Here is a 23,330-nt window from a genome sequence, read left to right as displayed (position 1 = left end):
CATCAAAATATTATTATACATAAAAATATGCTAACCGTGTTTTAAAAAAGGTTCAAAATATGGATTTAAAAGTTTAGACAGAATGTGTGAAATCTACCAGTTTTGACACAGATTTGTATCTACTGCAAAATTGGATGTAATAGCAGCGTTGTAAGTGAATTGAGTGCATAAGATAAATTGTATTTATGTATATTTAACAAAGACATAACGTGAAGACCTAAAAATTAAAATCATCGCCTGTCCTATATCGATTACAAGAAAAATTCTGAAAGTCTTTGTAGAAATGCAACGGAATTTATGTCAATTAATCTCTGATTCCGACAAAACGCTATAGTTCACTATTGTGAAAAGAATATGACAACAGTATAATAGCTCCTCGTTATAACTCAAAATACAATTCAACGAAGACAACTGGAAACCTCAAATATCGGAAAACTCAGAAATGCAAGACTTGTATTTCATAACGTTATACTTACGTATCATAAACCTACATAACATTTAAAAAGGGTTAATTAATTTACAAACATTATTTTTGCCCTTTTCTTCTACTTTATTTTGTCTTTAATACATAAAATATCATCGGCAATATATAGTCTAGTTTGAAAAATTATATTTTTTTAATAATTATTTATTCCGTGACCAATCAGATATGTTGAAGTTGATATTGGAAAGTAGGGGAACTCTTGAACTTTCTTATTGCGGCTTCAGAATAGAATTTGATACAGCAGATAATCAAAACCTGTTACGTACAAAAGTTCGTATGACCTAAACGAGAGTATCTCGGTTATTTTTATTATTGCGTATTATAATATATTTTCTCGTTTGTCAGGTAGGAAATACTGAAACTAGAAATAGCATTTCATATATAATCTGAAAATGTATTATTCCCAGGGATATGTTTGCTAATCTTGTCCACAAATTCCCTAAAAGAAAAAGACCATTTTTCCTTTTAGTTTATTACTTTTGTTTATTTAGTGAAGCTTTACAATATTAAATTTTACAATATATTTTTATTTTCAACAGTTTAACAATGTCTTTAAAGCTTGTGTCAGTGCTATTTATGTCTGTCTTACATTATTAAAACAGTGGTCCTCTCATTATGGTTTATGTCTAGCGGTTCAACATCTGTCCTAAATTCATAGCCATCGTTGAGGTGAAAAAATCAAGACAAGAGCCTTTTGTTAGGGTTGCATAATAACAACAATAACTACAAAAAAAAAACAGTAAGAGGTTGTCGAATCACATTTTAATTTCGTGTAAATGCCTATGAATGTGAGAAACTCCGTCAACATTTTTTCAAGATCTGAAAGAAAGCTATGAAAATATTCAGTTAAAGCTCTAAAAATACCCTTAACGCACTAGATATTATCCTCAGTATATATTTATCAGAAAAAAATATTTAGTGAGGATAATATCTATACTATCGAACCCTATCACCTGCGTCTCGATTTATTTAGGGAACATTAGGATTAAGACTATTTACCAGTGTTATTTTAGTAGATCCACTATACTTTCTTGTCTTTTCTTCAGTTATCTGAAATTTATATATGTATTTCCTCTATGACAGTCTGGCTCGTAATGTTCTCTACCCTAAAGTCTGATTCCAGACAGCAAATATGACGGATTAAAGGTGTTTAGATTTTTATGTGACTCTTCAATTTTTATTATTTCAGACAGACATGTTTAAAATATACAGTGTATCTTCTTCGTTTTTCCTCCCAACTATATTATGTTGGGGACATAAGAGAAGACATTTTTGATTATTTGAAAGTTATAATAAAAGAAATTACTGTACAAATAAAAAAACTACAGTTATGTTATAACATAGACTACACCTTAAAGAAAGATAAAGATTCAGACAAAAATAAGAGTATAATATAATACTTACTTTTCTTTTAGGCTTATCTTGCTTAGAAGACTATCATGATTTGAACAAAAGAGTGTAAAATAACTTTTAATCAAACCGTTATTTCGATGGATCTTTCATTTATTTTTTTCATATATTTAAAAAGCAATCTTATTTACTGGCATCATAATAAATAAACCATTACACCCAGATTTTAAAGTTATTAGAAATGGAAAAGCTATGTTATAAAAACTAATTATCTACTTTATATTAATTTACATGTGTTTATCGTTGCACTTTAGTAAAGTTATTTTTCCTTCATCTCATGTGTTTTGAATGAAAAAATATGAGTATATCCGAGTCGTTGTTCCTTGCAAAGTAAAGGTAAAATTTATATTTCTTCTTAAAAAAAAAAATAGTTTTAGAAGACATACCTGTATAAATATTTATACACGAGAAAATATAAGTTTATTTGTAAATTTTTACAATATCCAATACCTTCTAAACACGAAAATGTTCATTAAAATATTTGAATAACCTTACCACCTTAAAAAAATCCAAATATAAAAATGTTATAATAAAGTTCCACTAAAAAAAAAGTTTTAAAATTTTTGATTAATTATTTAGGCATCACAGAAAAAATATTATAAACTTAAACGAAACGTATTTCTGTTTTTATATCTGTGTCGTTTCGTGAAACCATATCAGACGGCCACGGGCTAGGTTAGGATTAAAAAGGTTTTTTTATTAATTTTTTTTTTAAATATTATTTATTCGAACTCCAAATATCTCTTAAAAGTAAACATAAACAAAAATATATCTTAAATAAAATATTTTTAAAAAGAAACAAATATTATAATGAGTATTGTTTATGGTATAATATAAATGTTGTTTTGAATACTAAGACTTCTTATTCAACAGCTATATTCAAGGCGGCACCCCGTTAATGCAAATTAGTACAAATAAATTTGGCCAATACTTAGATAGAACAAACAGCAATGAGAAAAAATATTACATATTTTATTAGTGAATAGCCATTCATTATATTGATAGAACTGAGATATATGTTTTAATAACCAAACATCATTTATTTTATTTCAACACAAGCAAAGTAACTTGAATATTTTAGTTGAACTAAAAACTTTTGTAGTTACATACGAGCGAGCTATGCTCTTCTAACACGGAGATTAATAGCATAGCTTAGTTTAAAATGTACGTAATAAAAATTCATCAGTGTTATTATTGCAGACGCTATTTACAAAACAATGATACGTGTTGATAATAAAAGGGAACACAGCTTAAATGTGATGAGAATATAGCCTTGGAACTTGCGGGTTAGCCAACTGTATCAAATGAAAATTAATAACCCTGCCTGAGTGCATGTTTCTCTATCACGCTGATAAATGTACCCATGACGTTTACTTACGAAAAAACGCCATACTTTCATTTATTTTGCATAAGCCTAATTCATTGGAAGGCACAAAATACAAATAACTATTTTAAAATTATTTTGGGTTATATATTTTTACACATAATATAATTAAAATAGTGATATAGAAATATTCGTTTATAAATCGGTCTTTATGACTATTGAATTGAAAATTAATAACTTAAAGCAATGGTCGGGACACTAACTTTACCGAGCCTCGAGCTCGTTTATCACGACCTACGACCAGAAGCTTTAATATATGATATGAGACTACAGTTACAAATGAAAAAATTTAATCCGAATTTTATGCGAATAAAGGTACTTTAAGATATTTTATTTTTGTACACAATGAAATTACCCATGTAAAATTATATGTATATGTACAATAAATATTTTTGTATTGGAAGTAATAGATTTTTCTAAATATTACCCTAGAAGTCAATTGTGTTAAATTTATGACAGAATACAATGTTTGAATGAAGGAAGGAAGAAAACAATCCAAGTATCATGATTTTTCTACAAAATTAAAGCAGAAAAATACAGCTTTATTCTGAAACAATATTTAAATTAATAAATATGTAATAAACAATTTGTTATTTTAAAAAATATTTCTTCATTGTCATTCATTCAACGTGACTAAGTTTTATTCAAAATATGTCATTGTCGTCATTTCGTATTTGGTTGCAACTCTATCCGATTACGTATTCCAATTATTCAGTATTTCACGCCCATCGACGCCTATAATTACATTCTGATAGAATTGCATTAAATCCAACGAGAAATCGTTTACTAATTTCCATATAATTTATCCAATGATTAGCCTTAATTCAGTGCGGTTTTTAACGTATCAATTACAAAACGGATTATTTACGTTCTAAAACCGTTTCAATTTAGGGCTGATAATGAAAGAACGTGGAATTTGCCTTGGCCACCGAGCAGAGATGAGTTGAATGCTTGACAATTAAAAGAAAAGGTTATATAAAGTGTTTTCAATTAAAGTTGGAATCCGCTAAGGCAACTGTGCGGGCTTCTAACGTCAAGCGTGCCGTTACGTGCGAGAATCTGGGGTATTGCAGTGCATTGTACATCCGTGTAGACAATCATTTAAGTAAAACAATTTTGCTCGTTCATGTATCCTGACGCTAGTTTTATTTTATTATTCAATTACTTACAGGAAAAGCTGTTTGGTAGATGTTTTTGTTTCATTGATAGCAAGACATTAAAAATATTTTCTGAGATTATTTTTTGCATTTCATTCTTAAATTTACTTTTAAATACTAAGAGTTCTGTTTAATCCTCAACATTTATTAATACTCCAGTCTGCTGATCACAGTATTTCAAGTATACCAGTGATCAGAACGAGATTTACAAGCGCCAACATTAATTTATTCAGCACTGGCTGGGGAAAATTAATGTTTTCTCTTCTTCTGTGAGGCGTGAGGAGTGAGGATGGGATATTAAGCTTTCCATCGGGTTGGCTATTAGTAAAGAAACACTTAGTTGCTTGCTTTAACCTTAAAAAACGATATCTGTAACATTTTGTAAACATTTGTTTAGGGTCTGTTAAAACATTTAACTTTTATAGATATTTAAATGGAACTAGACTTTAGATTGAAATTAACTCATATAGATATTTAAAATGTTTAGAATTTTTATTTTTTACCACGCATTTTTAATGACTTGACATTTTAATATTTATTTATTTACCACTCTTGAAGTTATGAAAATTAATATGTCAATATAATAAATATTATCATTTTTCAGTATCTCATACCTACACATATTTATTCTACATTTTACGTCGTAAAAAGACAATCTATACTGTTATTTTTTTCTACCGACTATGTCGAACTAATAAAGACTTGATCCCTAAAATGTAAATAAAATTCTTTGGTTAATATGAAAATTAAAACATGTATTTTAAAAAAAAATCAGTACTACCATGAATATGAAATACCTTCCTATCTTTAAGAGCAAAGCCTTGACAATATACTATAATGTATAATATGTAAGAAGATAATGAAGAAGTTTTGTACGTAAGTTCTCAACGTATTCAGTATGTTCTCATCCTAGAACTACAATTAAAACCGTACGTAGATCGAATTGCATTGCTTATAATATTAACATAAAAATTTCACACTTATATTCTACTTGTATAAATAAATATATTAATAAAAATAAAAAAAATGTTATTACAAAGTCGTTATGTAAATTAAATATTGTACCACTATTCATAAACCTAATCGGGTCAAAATCGTTGTTGCTTAAAGTTAATTAAATTATTGTTAAGAAACATTCACTTATTGACACCTGATTCACACCATTTAAAAAACAACACTAAATAATTCCATTTTCATTTAATGTATGTTACATTATTTATCCATAAAGATTATATATTTTTTGGTAGAATTATATTTTGGACAAAATATCACAAGGAATTAACAATACTTTTCTAATGATTGTTATTTAGAGAGTTCTTATAAAATAAACACAAGAACATACGAATGACAAGTTGACGACCATTATTCTCTCGAAAGTCTTAGTAATATTGAGCCGAGAGTTACTGACACAGAATTGTCAGCATTGACCACTTTCTATTATTCTGTTATTTTAATTAAAATAAGTAGGTCTGTAACAGTATAATTTAAAGATAATTCTCTAAAATCCAATATACAATCTATCACAAACACTATTAAATATAAAGTCGTCATCTTAATAGACGATAAACAAAATCAGTAAACATTTACTCATACAGTTTAATAATTAAGACTATACTTTTGAAAGTGACATTTTTGGGAACTACAAACTGGTATTGGTATATCTATTTAACTATATTTGAATATTGTCCTCTGGGAGTGAATGAGTAGACATTGATTATGCACTGTTTTTTATAAACCGGAAACCTTTAAAATAGATACTTATTTCGGAATAATATAATAAGTTTAAGAAAATTGTCTCAATATTTTTTTTAAACCTTCAATTCATAACTGTAATTTTCAGTTACCTCAAAGAAAGTAACAGTTATATGTTACCACATAATTTAAGTTTAAATAAAAAGGTTTTTAACGTCATAGATCCGTAATTATAATTTAATATTCATTATTAAAATACATTTCTTACGTTTTGAGTGTATATTATTTTAAAATTAAACATGGTATCCAAAGCGCTTATGTGCGAAATCTACTTCATTAATCAATACTACTAGTTAACGTACGAAACGCTATTTCGTGGATATCGTTTTCCATTACTGCTTACGATAAGTGGAATGTCACACCCTCATTCTTAAAACAATAGAAGCGCGTGCAAATGGGATTCGATATCGTATTTTTAATTCACTTTGTAGTAAGCACAGTAGTGGTTTTCTAAACTTATATTTAATTTACATTCTGTTAAGTATGCAATTTTTTCTTCAGTTATATTTTTTTATTAATTAAATTCGTAATAGGTAACGCGGATTCGATTAACACGTACAATACTATGATGATACTGATTTTTACACTCACCTGCAACTATGGTGAGAAGGGCGAATGTAGAAACTAAAGGTAATCCCCCGGTTTCCATGGTAACAGCTCGAGTCGGTCTCAATATTTCCACGTTCATCTCATCACACATCTAATTCTAAGTCGGATTTATTATATTTGTTTCCTTATCCGTTCTTCAAATTAAAGCAACAGTATGCTTAAATAGTACATCGTTAAATAAGTGAACTTTATTCTTGTCATATCATTAAGAATGCACCTCTTTGTTGGATCTGAAACAATAAAACAAACTTTTTGTTATAAAGCAATCTCCAATGCAGTTTTGCAAGCCAAATACTGGCTCTTCATTTTACAACTATTGTTAGAACAATGACTTTCGTTTCGAAGACTTTCAGCGCTCTAGAACCAATCCTTTTTAAATTAAATTTATTATTCTAAATTAATTACAAAAAATAAAAGAAAATCAAAGTTAAAGACGTAAAATTGATGCATTGCTAAAATTTGGATATTAAATTTTCAATATAAGATTCAAAATTTAACTTAAAAGAAATTGAAAAATAGCATTATAATAAATATCGACAAAGTAAACATATGCTATTGAGAAACAGCTTAACGGATTACATTGTATGACAAATAATACGTGCTTAATATAACCGTTCTTCGCATAAGGCCTTTAAATACTAGCCTACCGAAGATTGTACGTATTTCAAGTTTACATATGTGTACATGTAGTTTTTTATTACGCCAGTTTCCGCGGCACAGCGTGAGCAAACTGAGATAAAACAGAAATGATTGCCGCTCTGTCGGTATATTGTTTTAAGTGTTTTGTTCCATTGAAACTCCTCTGTATTTTTTATTCATGTATAACAAATAGCGATCCGTTAAATGAGAAACATTCGACCCGGTAAGTTGCTTAATTAACATCGGACGCCGAGCTTTGATACTATTTTCATTAAGCATATACAAAGATGTATAAATTAATAAATACTTCTAGTAATCCAAATGCCAAATACTTCAGAATCAGATTACCGTAGATAACTAATGTTGATAAAAACCTTTTAAATTTTTATACATTTTTGTATAAGGTTATTTCTTAACAAACAAGTTATTCTTCATTTACATTCAGTACAAACTAGGATGGGTTACGATAATTAATTATCGACGTAAGTATTGCTCAGGACATGGAATATCACTGGAGTGATATTTAGAGTGGAATATAGTTTACACTGTTTGGGTCTATCAATTGAAACATGCTCTCATAGCGACGGCGTCTTTGGCGTTCTGCGCGACAATAAACAATACAAACAACCCTGCCCTGCGTTTGACACCAGCCCGTTCGAAGTGGATTAGAGCGCTCTACAGGGAGTTCGGCAGCATTTAGGGAACGTAATAGCCTTCCGCCGTGACCTGTTTTAGTTGCGACAAATAGAGATTTACGGGATTGCCTCTCGGGATTTTCAAAGGGAAATCGTTCTTCTTAATAAAATAGAATAGCATTTACTTTGCGGTTTTTTTATTTGAAACCATTCACCTCTTTAAAAGTGTTATTCAATTTATAACTTTTATAAATCCAGAAACGTATTGTTAGCTGATTCTGTACTCGTTCGAGAAAGCGTCCAACAAAAGTTTCAACAATTTTATTTCCCTTGAAATATGTCCCTAAAATTTTTGGACAAAAAGTATAAATGGAGCCTATCGCGAACATTAATAAAAAGGATGAAATGAAAATATATCATTTGGGACTTTTTTGTAAGATATTTAAAATATGATAAAATTTTGTAATGCTTACAACATAATAAAATGTATGATTTAAAGGAATGTTCTGAATTCAGGACATGTTTTCAGTATATAATCCGGAGGAAGTAAATACATAATCACCCTTAATATTAGAGAAGGATCTCGAAGACATTTCGCCGCTAAATAATTTTACATTTGTATACAAAGACGGCGTGTTCAGTTATCTCCCGAGTGCCACACCACCGATACGAGTCATCCAACCCCGACTCGGCATTCCATTGTCATATTTACATTGTATATGTTCAGAATTATGATTGAATCCGAATAGAAACACTACACGCAATATAGCAATTACACTTAGACCCGAGACACATCCACATATTATGATTCCATTACTGTTAGATTGTGATAGAATTTACACATTTGATTCAGTTAAATTGAATTTCTCTTTGTTTATTTGCTCGGATCACTTTGATCCAAGAAATAGTGCGCTGCGTATGGTAATGTGAAAGTGAATTCGTTTAAAGAGAAAAAAGACGAAACAAGAGAATATGTCGCTTCTGTAGAGGAAATAAATTTCCTTACTTACTTTACATTTTTTGGTATAAATAAAAAGCAATATCGTAAAATCAATATCAGTAAAGTCGGTAGTCCACTAAAAACTTCGAAGATTAAAAAAAATATAGAGTGAAATGAGGGTTGAGACATAAATCCCGTCCTGGCAAAAGGCCAAAGAACTCAATAATTGTCAAGATAACTTAAGACACTTCATTGGTTACAAAAAGCCTCTTCAGTTAAAGAAATCAAACTGACTGAAAAAAATCTGTGTTTCAGATTTTCGAATCTAACACTAACCTAATAAATTTATAATCATATGATATATCTAACGGGGACAATATAAATAATAAAGCTATAAAAACCAGATCTATTGAATACTTAAAAAACTAACAAAACTCTTTTTAATGTCGCGGTCTAACGTCCTAACTCAGAGAAACGAAAGTGAAACCCTTCATGCCACTGTCTTGGCCCTTAATGGCCCCTACATGTACAATCACTTATCGCTCCAGGCCATCACTTCAGGGAGTCGTCTTCTCCCAATACCTTTACGACATTTGTAAATATCACCCGATTCATCTTTTATACTTTTAATATGAACTAGGTAGCACTTGAGCTAGTTTTATTTCCATCTACCATCAGGTAACTCAAGCTCAACTGGCAAAAGCACTATCAAAGTAATAGTCTATTCACTCTTTACCTGAAGGCACCCAAATTGTAAGTGGAAGTGAACACAGATACAAACAAACATTTCGGAATCCTTTCTATGCACATGCGAAAGGAGCATTTCCGTCATCCAGATGCGAAGAAGGTCTAAAATTGGTCCCCCTATTAGCCTATTAGCCTAACCATCTGACGGAAAGGGAAATAATGGAAGAATAAAATTATATAATTGTATCCTATAAAATACTGAAACTGGTCACTTCAGGCTTGTGCTCAAGACTTATATAATTGGACTTGCGTTTGGTCATTCAAATTGTGACTATCATTAGGTAATTGCAACTCTTCATTGAAGCGATAATACCAGCCTTTCTTGGGGGCCTTTTTTGTATAAAGGTCTGTTATTTTAACGAATACAATACTTTTATCTTGTATTAGTATGATTACTTTACCAATTCATTCTAAATAGGGCATTATTACGTTTTATAGACCACATGCAACCCCTATTGAGGCACCTGCAAAAGGAGCCGCGTATAATTTATCTTATAAACAATCATTTGAAACTCTTACACATAAAGTCCATTATATATTTATAGTATTAAATATTCTGATCACAGCTGCGTATTAAAATGGAGGCTTAGAAACTCAACTACTATAGCGTGAAGAGTGACAAAGTTAAAAAAGTTCTCAATTAATTACATTCATTGCGGCAAAAACTTCGCTCGTTAACCAACAATTCCCTTAAATTCTCATTCAATTAAGTGTTGAATCCCTTTGCCGAAGTTTTATAAAGAGCTAGTGACCTGTCACTTGCATGCGGTTTTTTGTGGTAACGTAGGAACAGAATACTAAAGAGATTGTGGTTTTCAGGGGTCCGAAACTAAAAAAGTTTGTGGAAAAAAAACTTAACACGCAAACATCTCTTTTTTTCTTTTTTAATCTGTCTAAATGTCAAAATCTTGCTTCCCAAAAACGTGTGTTGGTTTGAAATCATTATAAAATAGCAAAATGTACAGTTTTTTGAAACCTTTATAAACGACTTTTCTAATATAGAATCATTCGTTTTCTTTTCATACGCCAAAAACGAAATCATTATAATCTTCCATCCTTGATCATAATCTATTCACCGGTAATTTTTGTAATTAATAGTTAATTTTACAGAACTTTGTTAGATATTCTGTAATAGTTATCTTAATTGAAAATGGGTAGTGAATAAAAATTAAATTTTACTTGCTCATAGTTCGTTTTTTATATTATTATTATTTTTTACGCATCGAGCGTGTCGCGCTAAATATCCTATGAAACAGAATCCGAATCAAAAAGCAAATCCGAAAACTAAGCACTAAAATCAAAAATGATGTGCAATAACTAAATTTAATCCAAAGTCGATAAAGTGTTGTAATGCAATGATTTAATTTTTTATTTCAGTTCAGTCAAGTGCCTTTTCCTTAAATAATAATTATATTAAATATCAAAGATTATGAAAAAAGTCGTGGATAGTGGCTACTACATATGTATATACAATTCCAGTATTACAGTAATTTTTATTTAACTTTTTTTTGTAATCATTCAATTCCAATAATATAGTAGTTAAAAACTAAATTATTGGACTTGAGTGTTCAGTCACGAAATAAACTGTCCACTGTTTATTATCACATGTTTATCACTCACTACGTCTACAATAAAATTCCAGATTGTTAACGTATATGAATGATTAAAAATATTTTTAAAAACAGATCATTTATTTTTTAAGAATTAAAGGCTACAGCCGAACAATAACTGGATGGTATTATACGTAGGTGTACGATCTTTTTGTATGAGGATTCGTCTAGACGGTCACAATTACTGTTATAAAGAAGCTAAACAAAAAGCACAATGACAATCGTAATATCTGCAGAAAACACTGCGATCCGGAGAAAACGAAATAATAAACAGTATAAAACAATGAATTCATATTTGTGATTATTAATTAAAGGCGAAGTGTATTTTAAACTGATAGTTACAAGTTATTATTTGGGTTAAAATTAACAAAATAATTAAATATATCACCTACTACCATCACCTATGACAGTGTAGCTACAGGTGTATCGTCCCTTTTAACAATAGCCAGGAGTTTCCGGAAAAGAAGGTAAAGGTTTAGGTGAGGTTAGTATAATACATATTTCCATAAGTTCTTAAGGACATAAAACACCACAGCCAACTAAAGACCTACAGACTATAATGAGCTATTAAAAGTTCGGTACATTTTGTTTCGAAGCTAATGCGTTGCGTTAAGTAACTGATTGAACTTAAGTCTTAAGTACTTAAGGAAAACTTTTGACACGACCTATAAACACTCCCGCTGAGTTTAATCGTGGAGACTGCGCAAGTTGACGTTGAAACGTTTTGTAACATATTTTTATATGTCATTAAATAATTATTTTAAAAAATTGTCCATGAATAAAAATATAAAGTCATCAACGAAACTTACACTTTATAAATTGCCTCTACATAAATTTATTTAAAATTACTGATTTAAAAGTAATTCATTAAAAGAGGTAGCCACAACATTCTGAAATTAATATCCCAGCTGTTAAATCACACTACACGGTTTTTATAAAATTCGTAAAATGATTTATTGCTTCCACCGACGACGGTTTATTTCCTATTTTTCAATAGACTTTTTTCGAAAACATATTCTAATCGGTATCCTTTAAAGCAATATTCTTAAGGGTCACATTCTTTTATGTAAATGGTTCAATGTTGTTATATAACATTCCTACTGTCTTTATAAGCTGAATATTAGGTTTGGGTGAATCAGTCCTGTCCTTTATTTTCTGTTCACGCTCTTTGTTCGAGGACACAAGCATCCTAATCATGCCTCTTATATTTTGAGAAATCCCCTATACCGTATTTCTAGCCACCACTTTCACCTTTTATATTACCGCCGCATTATTGGGAAACATAATAAGTTTTTTTACATTTTTAGAGGTAAATTTTTGAAAGAATAATTATGAAACTTATTGAATTACGTGAAAACATATATTACCTACTTTATATACTATTATTTAAACATATTTTAATACATTTTATTATATTTAAGACAAAAATGCATTTCTTGTACATTCCAGGAAACACATTTTATTCCTTTGACTTTATTTCATCATATCTCGTTGTACCTGTTTTAGTACATTTAATGTTTTTGAGAAGAATCCTTATTTAATATAATATAGTTAAATTAAATATATCCACATTATTATTCACATAATACAGCTTGAAATAAATTAAGAATAAAGAATTCATTAAAATTGTAATGTAAATTAAATGCAAATTGCGTAATTAAATTTTAGTGTAGTAGTAATAGATCCGTTGAACCAGTAGCATTCTCTTAAATTTTCAAAGAGCATTTGAAATTCAAAACTACTTACGATACTCCTAATAATTTCATTAGATATCTTAGAGGAATATATGTTACAAATATTGTAGTAAAATAAACCAAGTCGCATTCAGAATTTACTCAACGATGCTTTTAGCTTAAATTCCGAGCTGTTCTTTTTGGATGTATATTAAAAAAGAATAAGTATCTTTACCTCGCTTTAATTGTAATTATAATAACAATTACATGACAGTATAGTCGAATTTATGAAGAAATTAATCACTAAATTTAACTTCTGGATATGTGTAACAAAATATTAAGACGCTATCTTTCTTTATAATAAAATCTCTATACTAATATTACAAAGCTGAAGAGTTTATTTGTTTGTTTAAAAGCGCTAATCTCAGGAACTACTGGTTTGAATTGAAAAGTTCCTGTTGTGGTAAATAGACCATTTATCGAGGAAGGCTTTTGGCTATATAACATCACGCGGCAACTAACAGGAGCAAAGAAACAATGGAAAATGTGGAAAAATGGGGACAATTATTCATATTAGAGGGCTTCCGTTGCGTGCGCTGCGAAAACGGTTTAAGATGGCAGAAAAATATGTATGACAGAATTATTTCTTTTAAATGATCTAACAAAATGTCCGCGACAATATATGTCTAACTTCTATGATTAATTCACTAAACCATTCACTATTTCATTTTGTTTATTACGATAAACAAGAAATAGAACTCGTAGGGAACTTAATTTATTAAACGCTGCGTTTGCTTATGATTGCACCCTTGACTATACTGAGCATATTATATATATTTATATTGGCAGAATAGATAAAATATGCAACTTATGCCAAGCAAAAAAATGGGCGACTGAAGCACGAAGACTATGCTGTAGTGGCGGCAAATACCTATAATTCCGGAATCAACTCCAGTTTCAAAAGAACTTATATCAGACTCACATACATTATCAAAGCTTTTCTTAAATCACTTAAGACAATATAATATACTATTTCAGATTACTTCATTTGGTACCGTAGAAATTCGTGAAGGAAACTTTATGCCCACTTTTAAAGTCCAAGGGCAAGTTTATCACCTGATCGGTAACTTATTTCCAAGTGAATGGGCACAACCCGAATTTTTGCAAGTATATTTTGTTTCCCACGCAGATTAGGTATCCTTGCCCTCAAATTTAAATCCAAATTTGCAAATCGATCTTATCGACGTTCTCCAAACATCTTCACAATCATAATACGTATGCATATTGAAAGATTTAAATACAATCTGAAAACTAGACCACCGAATGACGTAAAACCTCTTAACCTCCTGAATCTCCTAACGAGCATCGAGGTCGGTATAATGTACCAATCGTAGATGAATTAGCTGTTCTTTTGATAGATGAAGACAAAGGTCCCCAAGATATTGTGTTGACTGCGAGAGATAGTGGACTTCAAGGAGTTTCTGAAATTCATAGATCATAAGATCCACTTTAGTATTTTTTACTGTTTCCTTTGGTAATGACGAATACTGTATAAAATATTATATCATGTATGCAGTTCTATGCATTTAGACTCATAGTGAGAATAAATGACTTTAACAGCATACATTATTTCAGAAGTGTGTGGCTTCATCAAAAGAAATCAAAAAAAAATTGAGAGCAGAAGAGTATATTAATTTCAGAGATGCCGTAGTTAATGATGCGAATATAAACGCTTCTAATATTGGATAGCATATTATATTGCCTTCGTCATTTACAGGATCCCCCAGATACATGAACGAAAAAAGTCAAGATGACGTGACATATGTCAGAAAATTTGAAAGACCAGATCTCCTCATTACATTTACATATAACTTCGAGTAGCCGGAAATAAAATTTAGTTATTACCCGATCAACATTCTTACGGCAGACATGATTTAGTTTCTAGAGTACTACTAACGAAGAAAAAATATTTTTGGACCATCCAAAGCCTTTGTTTACAGCCTAGAATGGCAAAAAAGAAGTTTACCTCAAGCCCAGATTTTATTGTGGCTGGCTAACAAAGTACAACCAGATTCTATAGATGCAATAATATCGGCTGAAATACCTGACAAACGACAAGATCCAATTCTTCACAATATTGTCATAAAAATATGATACATGGTCCTTGCGAATTTCCTAATGCTGCGTCACCATGTATGAAAGAAAACATTTGTTGTAAAAAGTACCCTAGGCATATTGTTTCTGAAACACAAACCGGAGATGACGGTTACCTAACCTACAGGTGCAGGTCTCCAGATAATGGTGGAAACACAGCAATAATTCGTGTTAAAAGATGAGCGTGGATAATAGGGGGTGTTCTCTATAATCCAGTGCTATTACGAATTTTCGATGCACACATCAACGTAGATTTTTGTCAATCGGTCAAAGCTATTATTAGGTTCTGACCAAGCCACATTTTTGTTACAAAGTGATAACAATGAAGTAGAAAAATATTTGAATGGACGCTAAATTTAAATTTCCTATTTATGAACGTTTTTGGTTAGTAGTTCATTTAGCAGTTCATTTGGAAAATGGACAAAGAGTTTATTTTATAATAATGCAAACCTTCAAGATCGCGTTAATAATCCTTCATCAACGACACTTACAGCGTTCTTTGATATTTGTAAAAGTGACAATTTTGCTCAAACTCTTTTATATCACAAAGTACCGCAGTATTACGTATGGGAAAAAAATAAATTTTTAGAAGAAGACGTGGGGAAGATGTTGAAGGATATCTACAACATTCATCCAACTCAAACTGAATGTTTTTATTAAAAGAATTAGATGTATTTAAAGAATGTTACTACAACATGTTCGCGGTGCAATGTCATTTGAACATCTAAGGGCCGTGAATGCTATTATTTGCCAAACTTATCAAAGAGATTGCAAGGAATTAGGTTTACTGAACTTAATATTGGCAAAACACAATGTCAGATGCCGTCATGTCCGAGCCAGCCACAAAATTTAGAGAATTATTTACCATTATCCTTATATTTTGACAACCATCTGACCCCTTAGAGTTATGGAATAATTTTCGTAATGCTTTATGTAAAGATATGTGAAACAGATTCTGCAATGAGAATCAGGATATGACATTGGCATATAATGATGATATATATACAATGATGGACTAATCATAATTGAAAATAAAATTCATGATATTATCTAAAGTTTACTCTGAAATCAGCGAAAAAGAAAATAAAGACCATCAATGGGTGAGTCAAGGGCAATATTGGCGGTGAGAAACAGTAGCGTTAACGAAATCAACGACCTAACTTTAAGTAAACTTCCAGGAGACATGGTTATCTACACATCTATTGATAATGTAATGGATCAAGACAATGCGGTCCATTACCCACAGGAGTTTCTTAATTCTTTAGCCCAAGTGGCCTTCCCCTTAATCTGCTTCTTAATTAATTCTTAATCTTCTTCTTCTTAAGAAATCTTAAAACACCAAATTAATGTAACGACACCCGACTGCAAATCAAATTTCTACGCAATAACGTGATCGTTGCAATAGTTTTGACTGATCCAGCAGTTGGTCAAACAGTGCTTATACTTGCATCTGAATTATTCCAAATGATTTACCTTTTAATTTTAGAAGAATTCGATTTCCCGTTAAGCTAGCTTTCGCTGTTACAATTAATAAATCGCAGGGGGCAAACATTTAAACATGTAGGAATATATTTAAGTCAAGACTTCTCTTCGCACGACCAACTATATGTCGCGTTGTCAAGATCGGGTTGCGAAGAAAACCAATATGTTCTTCTACCACAAGAAAATAAAACTAAAAATATAATTTACGCAGAAGTTCTTTAAAATAATTATATACTTTTAAAAACTAAATTGTCTAAAATAATAACAGAAATTAACGCGGCAAAGTCGTAGCTATAATTTATAAAGCTAAGGAGGTTTTTTGCAGAAATAAATATGATGCCCAAAATAACTATTCCACACGGACAAAGTCGCGGGCACATCTAATATATAAATAAAAGAGGAAGTCAAATTATACTTAACTGGATTAATTATATTATATCCATTAAATATGTATTCTGCTATTCTAGTTAGGATTCTTTTAATCCCCACAAGTTTCATATTATACGAAGCAGTGAATAAAATTACGAAAACAACGTTAATTACGAGAGTACGTTTGATAACAGTACAACATGTAAACATGTATTCATACATTAGGGCTCAAATTTGAATGTGATTTTCCAAACTGACATTACGCTAACGGAAGATGTTATTGGAATATGTATTGGAAAATTTCTATGTTTTTATTTACGAAGAGGAAAATCGCGTCGCCAATACCATATACATGACAGGAATTTGCTTATTATGGCCCTTTCCATTTTTTTCCAAGACTATTAATTATCTCTCAATTTCCATGGCCTATTATGTTTTTTAAACCCAATGTCTTTCAATTTGTTTTATACTTTTGAATTTCAGATGTAGAAATATACTTTTCAGTTTTAAGAAAACTTACATTTGAAATGATTTCTGCTGAGCGCAGCTTAGTTCTGGCGTTGGCACTTACAAGAGCTTAGGTTGGCGAAATTACATTTTACTATATACAGAATATATTAGCTATGTAAAGTATTTTTGAGCTATATCCAGCATACTTTCAATATTAAGGATCTCATGAACAGTTGTTAAGAAAACAATTTCACGTCAAAGTAGAAGTTATGCTTTAATTATTTAATTCGAATTAATTTAAATATTTTGAAGTTCAATATATACCATATATATTTGTGCATTGGGATTAAAAATTTAAAAAAAAATATAATCATCCCCTTTTATTTATCCCTACTTATCCCAAACAGAATTATGACAAAATATAACCAAATTCATATAAATTAGACTCAATGTGTCTGTTTTATATACCTATGTACAATGAACATAGAAATGAATGTATTTACGAAGACACAGATATCCTTAAATAGAAGCTTAATCAAATATTTGTAAATATTAGATTGATATTATATTATCACACAGCACCTAATTCGGCCTTATAAGTATTACGAGTATAATGACATCTTATGAAATGAAATGAAAACCTCAACCGCAAACTTCATAACCATCAGATCATTACAATAATCAGGACACCCCCGTAACTACACTTACCTGTTCATGATAAAAGACAGCTAGATTACAGACGTTACGACACCGTAGTCTTAATATTGTTTGTAAATTGCAACTACTGCTTGTAACTGCTTTTTAAATTATTTGAAAAATATCGTGTAGATTATTAAAAAATTCATGTAACTATATCGAACTGACTTAGATTAAACCAATTGCTTACAACTCAATATTAAAATATCTGTAAGACAGATCACGATAACATCATGCTCGGAAATTGTACAAGGTTTTATTAAAATAAATTTCCAAAAGAAACGTCCAAGCAGATTTGACAACCAATTTATCTCTATTAATACCGAAGAAAGTTGAAATATTTTATTATCGTTTAAAATATAAATACGCTTCAAATGCAATTTAATCACACATTCCGGAGTACTCATTTTTATATAATCGTGTTAAGATTTTTTTATGTTAATTATATAACAGTTTATACTTATGTCTATATACTTAAATTTAATTCTTGGAATTGTTAGAGAGCAACTTGCTGTATACTCAATGGAAATAAACAGGCTAGCCCAACATACCAACTATTCAAACACATAGGCTGAGTGGGCTTAACATCCGAAACAATCTATGCAAATGCCGTAGTACTACTTTAGGCTAAGGAATTTAAAGTGATTTCAAACCAGAATGTTTTAGATAGTACATAAATGTAATTGTAACGCCGGAATTCTAAAAATTTTTTTAACATTAAATTTAATTATTATTACTTTTGATATTTAATTGAATTGGTATTTCAAAGATTTATATAAAATGTCACCAAACAAGTTTTGCGACATTCGTCTATTTCTGATTAAATCGTAAGTACCATAATCAATAAATAACTTTAACAATTATTTTTGTTTAAGTAACTCATTGATTACATTTTATAATATACATAAATCAAAAAGAAATATCGAACCAGAATCAAATAGTATTCGCTAATTTTTAATATTACTCTGCATACGATTATTTCGTTGCCATTTTATTATATATCCTTATGGAATCCCAATTTATAAAGACGATAGAAATTATTTCTTTATATACCAAACAATAAAAGCTTGAGATAAATATACACATATTTCATTGCCAGCTGCGATTGAGAGCTCAATACTTGACCAAAGTATATCTCAACTCCTTTCAAAATTATCCAATAACCGAAAAAATCAATGAAAATTATCATCATTGAACATAGTTTGATTCCGCGGCTTTTATTGTTTTTCTTTTTTCGTATTATAATAATAAAGTTATGTTCCTAAACTTAAGTTAAATTATAAACAATGACTCATACTTTGATAACACCAATCGAGACAATGTAATAATTACCATCGAGTCTGGTATCGCTTTACCAGTCATAAATGGCGACAGATAGTTATTTAGTCACTCAGAAGCTCCGGCTGTGTAAAACTTATGTATTACGATAGTGATTTTCTTCATAATACGTAGAAAATTGAATTTTTTGCTTAACCCAAAAGATGTTTTGTTTCTGTTCCCGCTGATATCTTTTATATAGAATTGATTGTAAAGTAACAGACAAACTCACTACAAATGTTGTTATATGCGTATAGTGTATATTATAAATTCGTGGAGATTTTTTTATGTTTACTTATATATAAATATATTATTTTTCAAATGCAGCAAATAATTTTTTTTTTAGAAAAAAGTACTTTTTACACGATATGTAAAAACATTATTATTAGCTCCTTAGATTTTATTCAAGTCCACGTTTAAGTAATCCTATATTATTTAAATACCACTATGGGTTTTTAAACAAGAACGAATCATAAAATAATCCATGTACTTTAAACGCACAATAGAATTTTTTTGTTAATGAAAAAAAATACCACAGTGGTGACATTGAATAGTAGAAAAATCTTTTTATCTATTAATAATTTATTTATTTTTCTTTTTTGCCCACACATAAAAATTTCACACAAAAGGCGAGTCTATCGTTAAGCTGATTAAATATAGTTAGGAAACTTTATTCATGTATTAGCAAATCAGAACATAAACGTATGATTTGTTGTTATATTTTCTAATAACAATTACTTGTTGCTGTCTTATAGGGTCCATTCATTAAGTACTTATATTATTCGTATTATGTCATTATTGTCTACCTTTTTATTCATATAGCTATAAATTTTAATTGACGTAACCCATTATTTTATTTTGTGTGTATTAATGCATAACTTACAAATATATGCATCTTAACCTTTTTTTTTTCAGAGATTCTAATTAAGTATATATTGAACTAAAATAAACAGACTTAACCCAAATAATTTTCAAGTAAATTTGTTTCAACGAATACAAGTAGTGGTAACTTTTTAAGAGTAAATCAATTTATAATATAAAACTCTAAAGTTGCTGTGTACACTTCGAACTCATCTGCCCGTGATCACGGTTGCTGGAAAATAATCGAAAAGTCGATTACATGTAAAAAATAAGTTTATAAAACGCGTAGTTTTCCGAAAAACCTTGTTTCATACACCCGTAAATGTTAGATATAATTACTTTATACATTTGAGTTTTTTACAAATAAGCAAAATTAAATCATTCCCAATGGCCATGGTATTTACATATGTAAAAATTTATGTAATATTGGTATGTTTTTGTAAGAAAAGGCAAGCGAGGCCGACCTGGGAAATGGTTCCATGCCCATAAATATCTGCATCATAAAGAGGGCTGCGCTGCTTTAGCAAGCTTAATGTTCGTTTTATATTTTTACCTGTATATGTATATTCAAATATATTAGAAGATTATTAACTTAGATGATTATCCCAGAAACTAGGTTTTGTACAAATAAATTCAATTTTGTATTATAATATATAGTTGTCCATTATTGAATTACTAAATAATAATAAAAGAAAGTTAAAAAAAATTAAGATATGAAACTTGTATTACTTGTACTTTTATCAGAGATGGTAGAATACTAATTATATTAACAAAAACAAGTTATATCAATACTAAGCAAGGTTTGAAGTAAAAACCGGATTAAAATCAATCCAGTCGTGTAATAAGACTCACATATGTTAACTTTGTTGACGGCATATACTGTTTTGTACGGTTCTATCCGGGCAACACGTTTCCTATATAATAGCCAGTAAAAGCTTATTAGCTAGCATAAACTAAAAGGTCCGTCATGCCTTACTAATTATTACTAAAATAAACTGCTACTGCAAATGAAAATCCGAATAGATAGGAAGTTATAATATATAATAACAGTTTGTAGTGATATTAGTAGAAAAAAATAATTATAAGAAAATTCATGTACTTAAATGTCATATTTTATAATGACTTGTTTCCTTTAAAGAAATTATGCCTTGCATTTTTATAAATCATCGACAGTTCATTCATCTCAACCGAAACATTGACAGATCCATTGTAATCTGAACAATAACCAAAAGATTTCATAACAATAAACGCCTCGTACCTTTAAAATTTTTCATAATAAAAATGTAAGTACTTTGATAGCTTAAAAATAACCTTAATATATAAAGAATTGAATTCAACTATAGAATATATGTTACTTTAAAAAATTGATAAATTTTAATACAAAAAATATACCATATCACTTTGTAAATAAACTAAAAAACTTCATTTAAAGTAAAAGTATATTCTGTTCATTGCACAAAACAATTTTTACAAAACATGTCTTTAAAATTGCGTATAGGAATAAAATTACTAAAGGAAATATCAAACATCGACTACTCATATTAATAAAACAAATTTATATAAATACGCATTATGTACATCCTTAAAACCATTATATATTTTTAACTTTATAGGTGAAAATACAACTAGAAAACATCGACAATTATACGAGCACAAAAGATAGAATATTTTAATTTTGTCCTCTCTTAAAAATAAAACTTTAAAAGTGCAGCTTACCTTAATTTCGAAGACGCCTTCAAAACCCGCGGTACGACGGCGCGACAGAGAAAGTGGTTAAGTTGTATCAGCGCGCTGAAAACGCAACGCGACCCGTGGGTACCGGCGATTCATTACCGACGAGCGTGGAGTCTGAACGTCCCCCTCACCTCTCGTAAACCTGCGCATGCGCTGAGACACTCTAACTCCTGTTGCATCTGACGCGATGTCGACGTAAACTCAGAAATGCGAGTACATTTAATGAGACAATCGTAATGTCGCAAGTTTCAGAGTTCTGAGAAATTTAATTTCGTATTTGTGTGTTTTTTTTATAAGTAAAAGCAAACTTAATAAAATGTCATATTAAATTTCCGCTGGTGTATCGTGTGAGTCTTATTTAAGATATTATTTTAATGACGAAGAAAATGATTAGTTGATAGAATTACATTAAAATATTTTTAAAAACATTTGATGATACAACAAACAACATTGATTATGTGCTTTCATGAAATTAATGAAAATACAGGATTAAAAAATATTTGAGAATATTTTTATTAACTTCTTAATGAGGATAATGTAAAAGATCAAATCAAAAGCTGGCTTAAATCGCAGCAAACCTTCATCAGAACAGTACAAGCTTATTCGTAATCCTTTTGCAATGTTACCTCGTTTATGAGATAATAGTCTTAATTGGATAAAAATTATATACCACTTATGTTAATTATTTAATATTTAGCTATCATGCCGGATAGTAGCAACTCTCATTCATTTCATTCATCAATAAACAATTTAATAAAAGTGCTTGTAATAAATGAAAATTAATGTTTACATTTTCAAATAAATGAACTTCCCTGTTTCTTTATAGTTAGATATTCACTACATGACTACGATATTATTTTACTTATTGTTGAGTTTTACCTGTATCCGGAACTCTGTGGAAGAAACGTAGCCGGTTGCTCACCGTACTCACTCACAGATTAACATAAGTTGTATAAGAGTTTTAATTTCGTAGTTAATGAATATAAATTGAATATAATGTAATAAAATCATATATATTTCATTCATTTTTATTCAAGAAATTTCGAAATCTTGGTTCATTCTCCAATCTTAATGATAACCTTTTACTGACTTCTGCAAAAGAAATAATCTGATAAATAAATGCCCTTGAGCATTTCAGGCCCTTTGAGAGATTTTAGAGATAAAGAAAAATGTGGACAGAAAAGGCGCGTTAAGGAATGATACCGCGTAAACCTGAAAAAGAATTCC

At 29.8% G+C, this 23,330-nt stretch overlaps 1 protein-coding gene across 1 annotated transcript in view; it reads right to left on the bottom strand.

Moving 5' to 3' along the window:
* LOC116769110 (lachesin-like) overlaps positions 1-22,198 on the bottom strand; it is a 43,199-nt gene extending 21,001 nt beyond the window's left edge. The window contains exons 1-2 of the mRNA XM_032660123.2: positions 22,086-22,198; positions 6,779-7,026 (exon numbers count right to left, since the gene is read on the bottom strand). Coding sequence (XP_032516014.2) covers positions 6,779-6,887 — 109 coding nt within the window. The 5' untranslated portion in view covers positions 6,888-7,026; positions 22,086-22,198. The remainder of the gene's footprint in view (positions 1-6,778; positions 7,027-22,085) is intronic.
* Positions 22,199-23,330: the final 1,132 nt, after the last annotated feature.

The sequence above is a fragment of the Danaus plexippus genome, chromosome 5 (genome assembly GCF_018135715.1).
Source record: "Danaus plexippus chromosome 5, MEX_DaPlex, whole genome shotgun sequence".
Lineage (NCBI taxonomy): Eukaryota > Metazoa > Arthropoda > Insecta > Lepidoptera > Nymphalidae > Danaus > Danaus plexippus.
The sequence above is the reverse complement of the archived record's forward strand: the minus strand, read 5'-3'. Positions and strand labels throughout refer to the sequence as shown.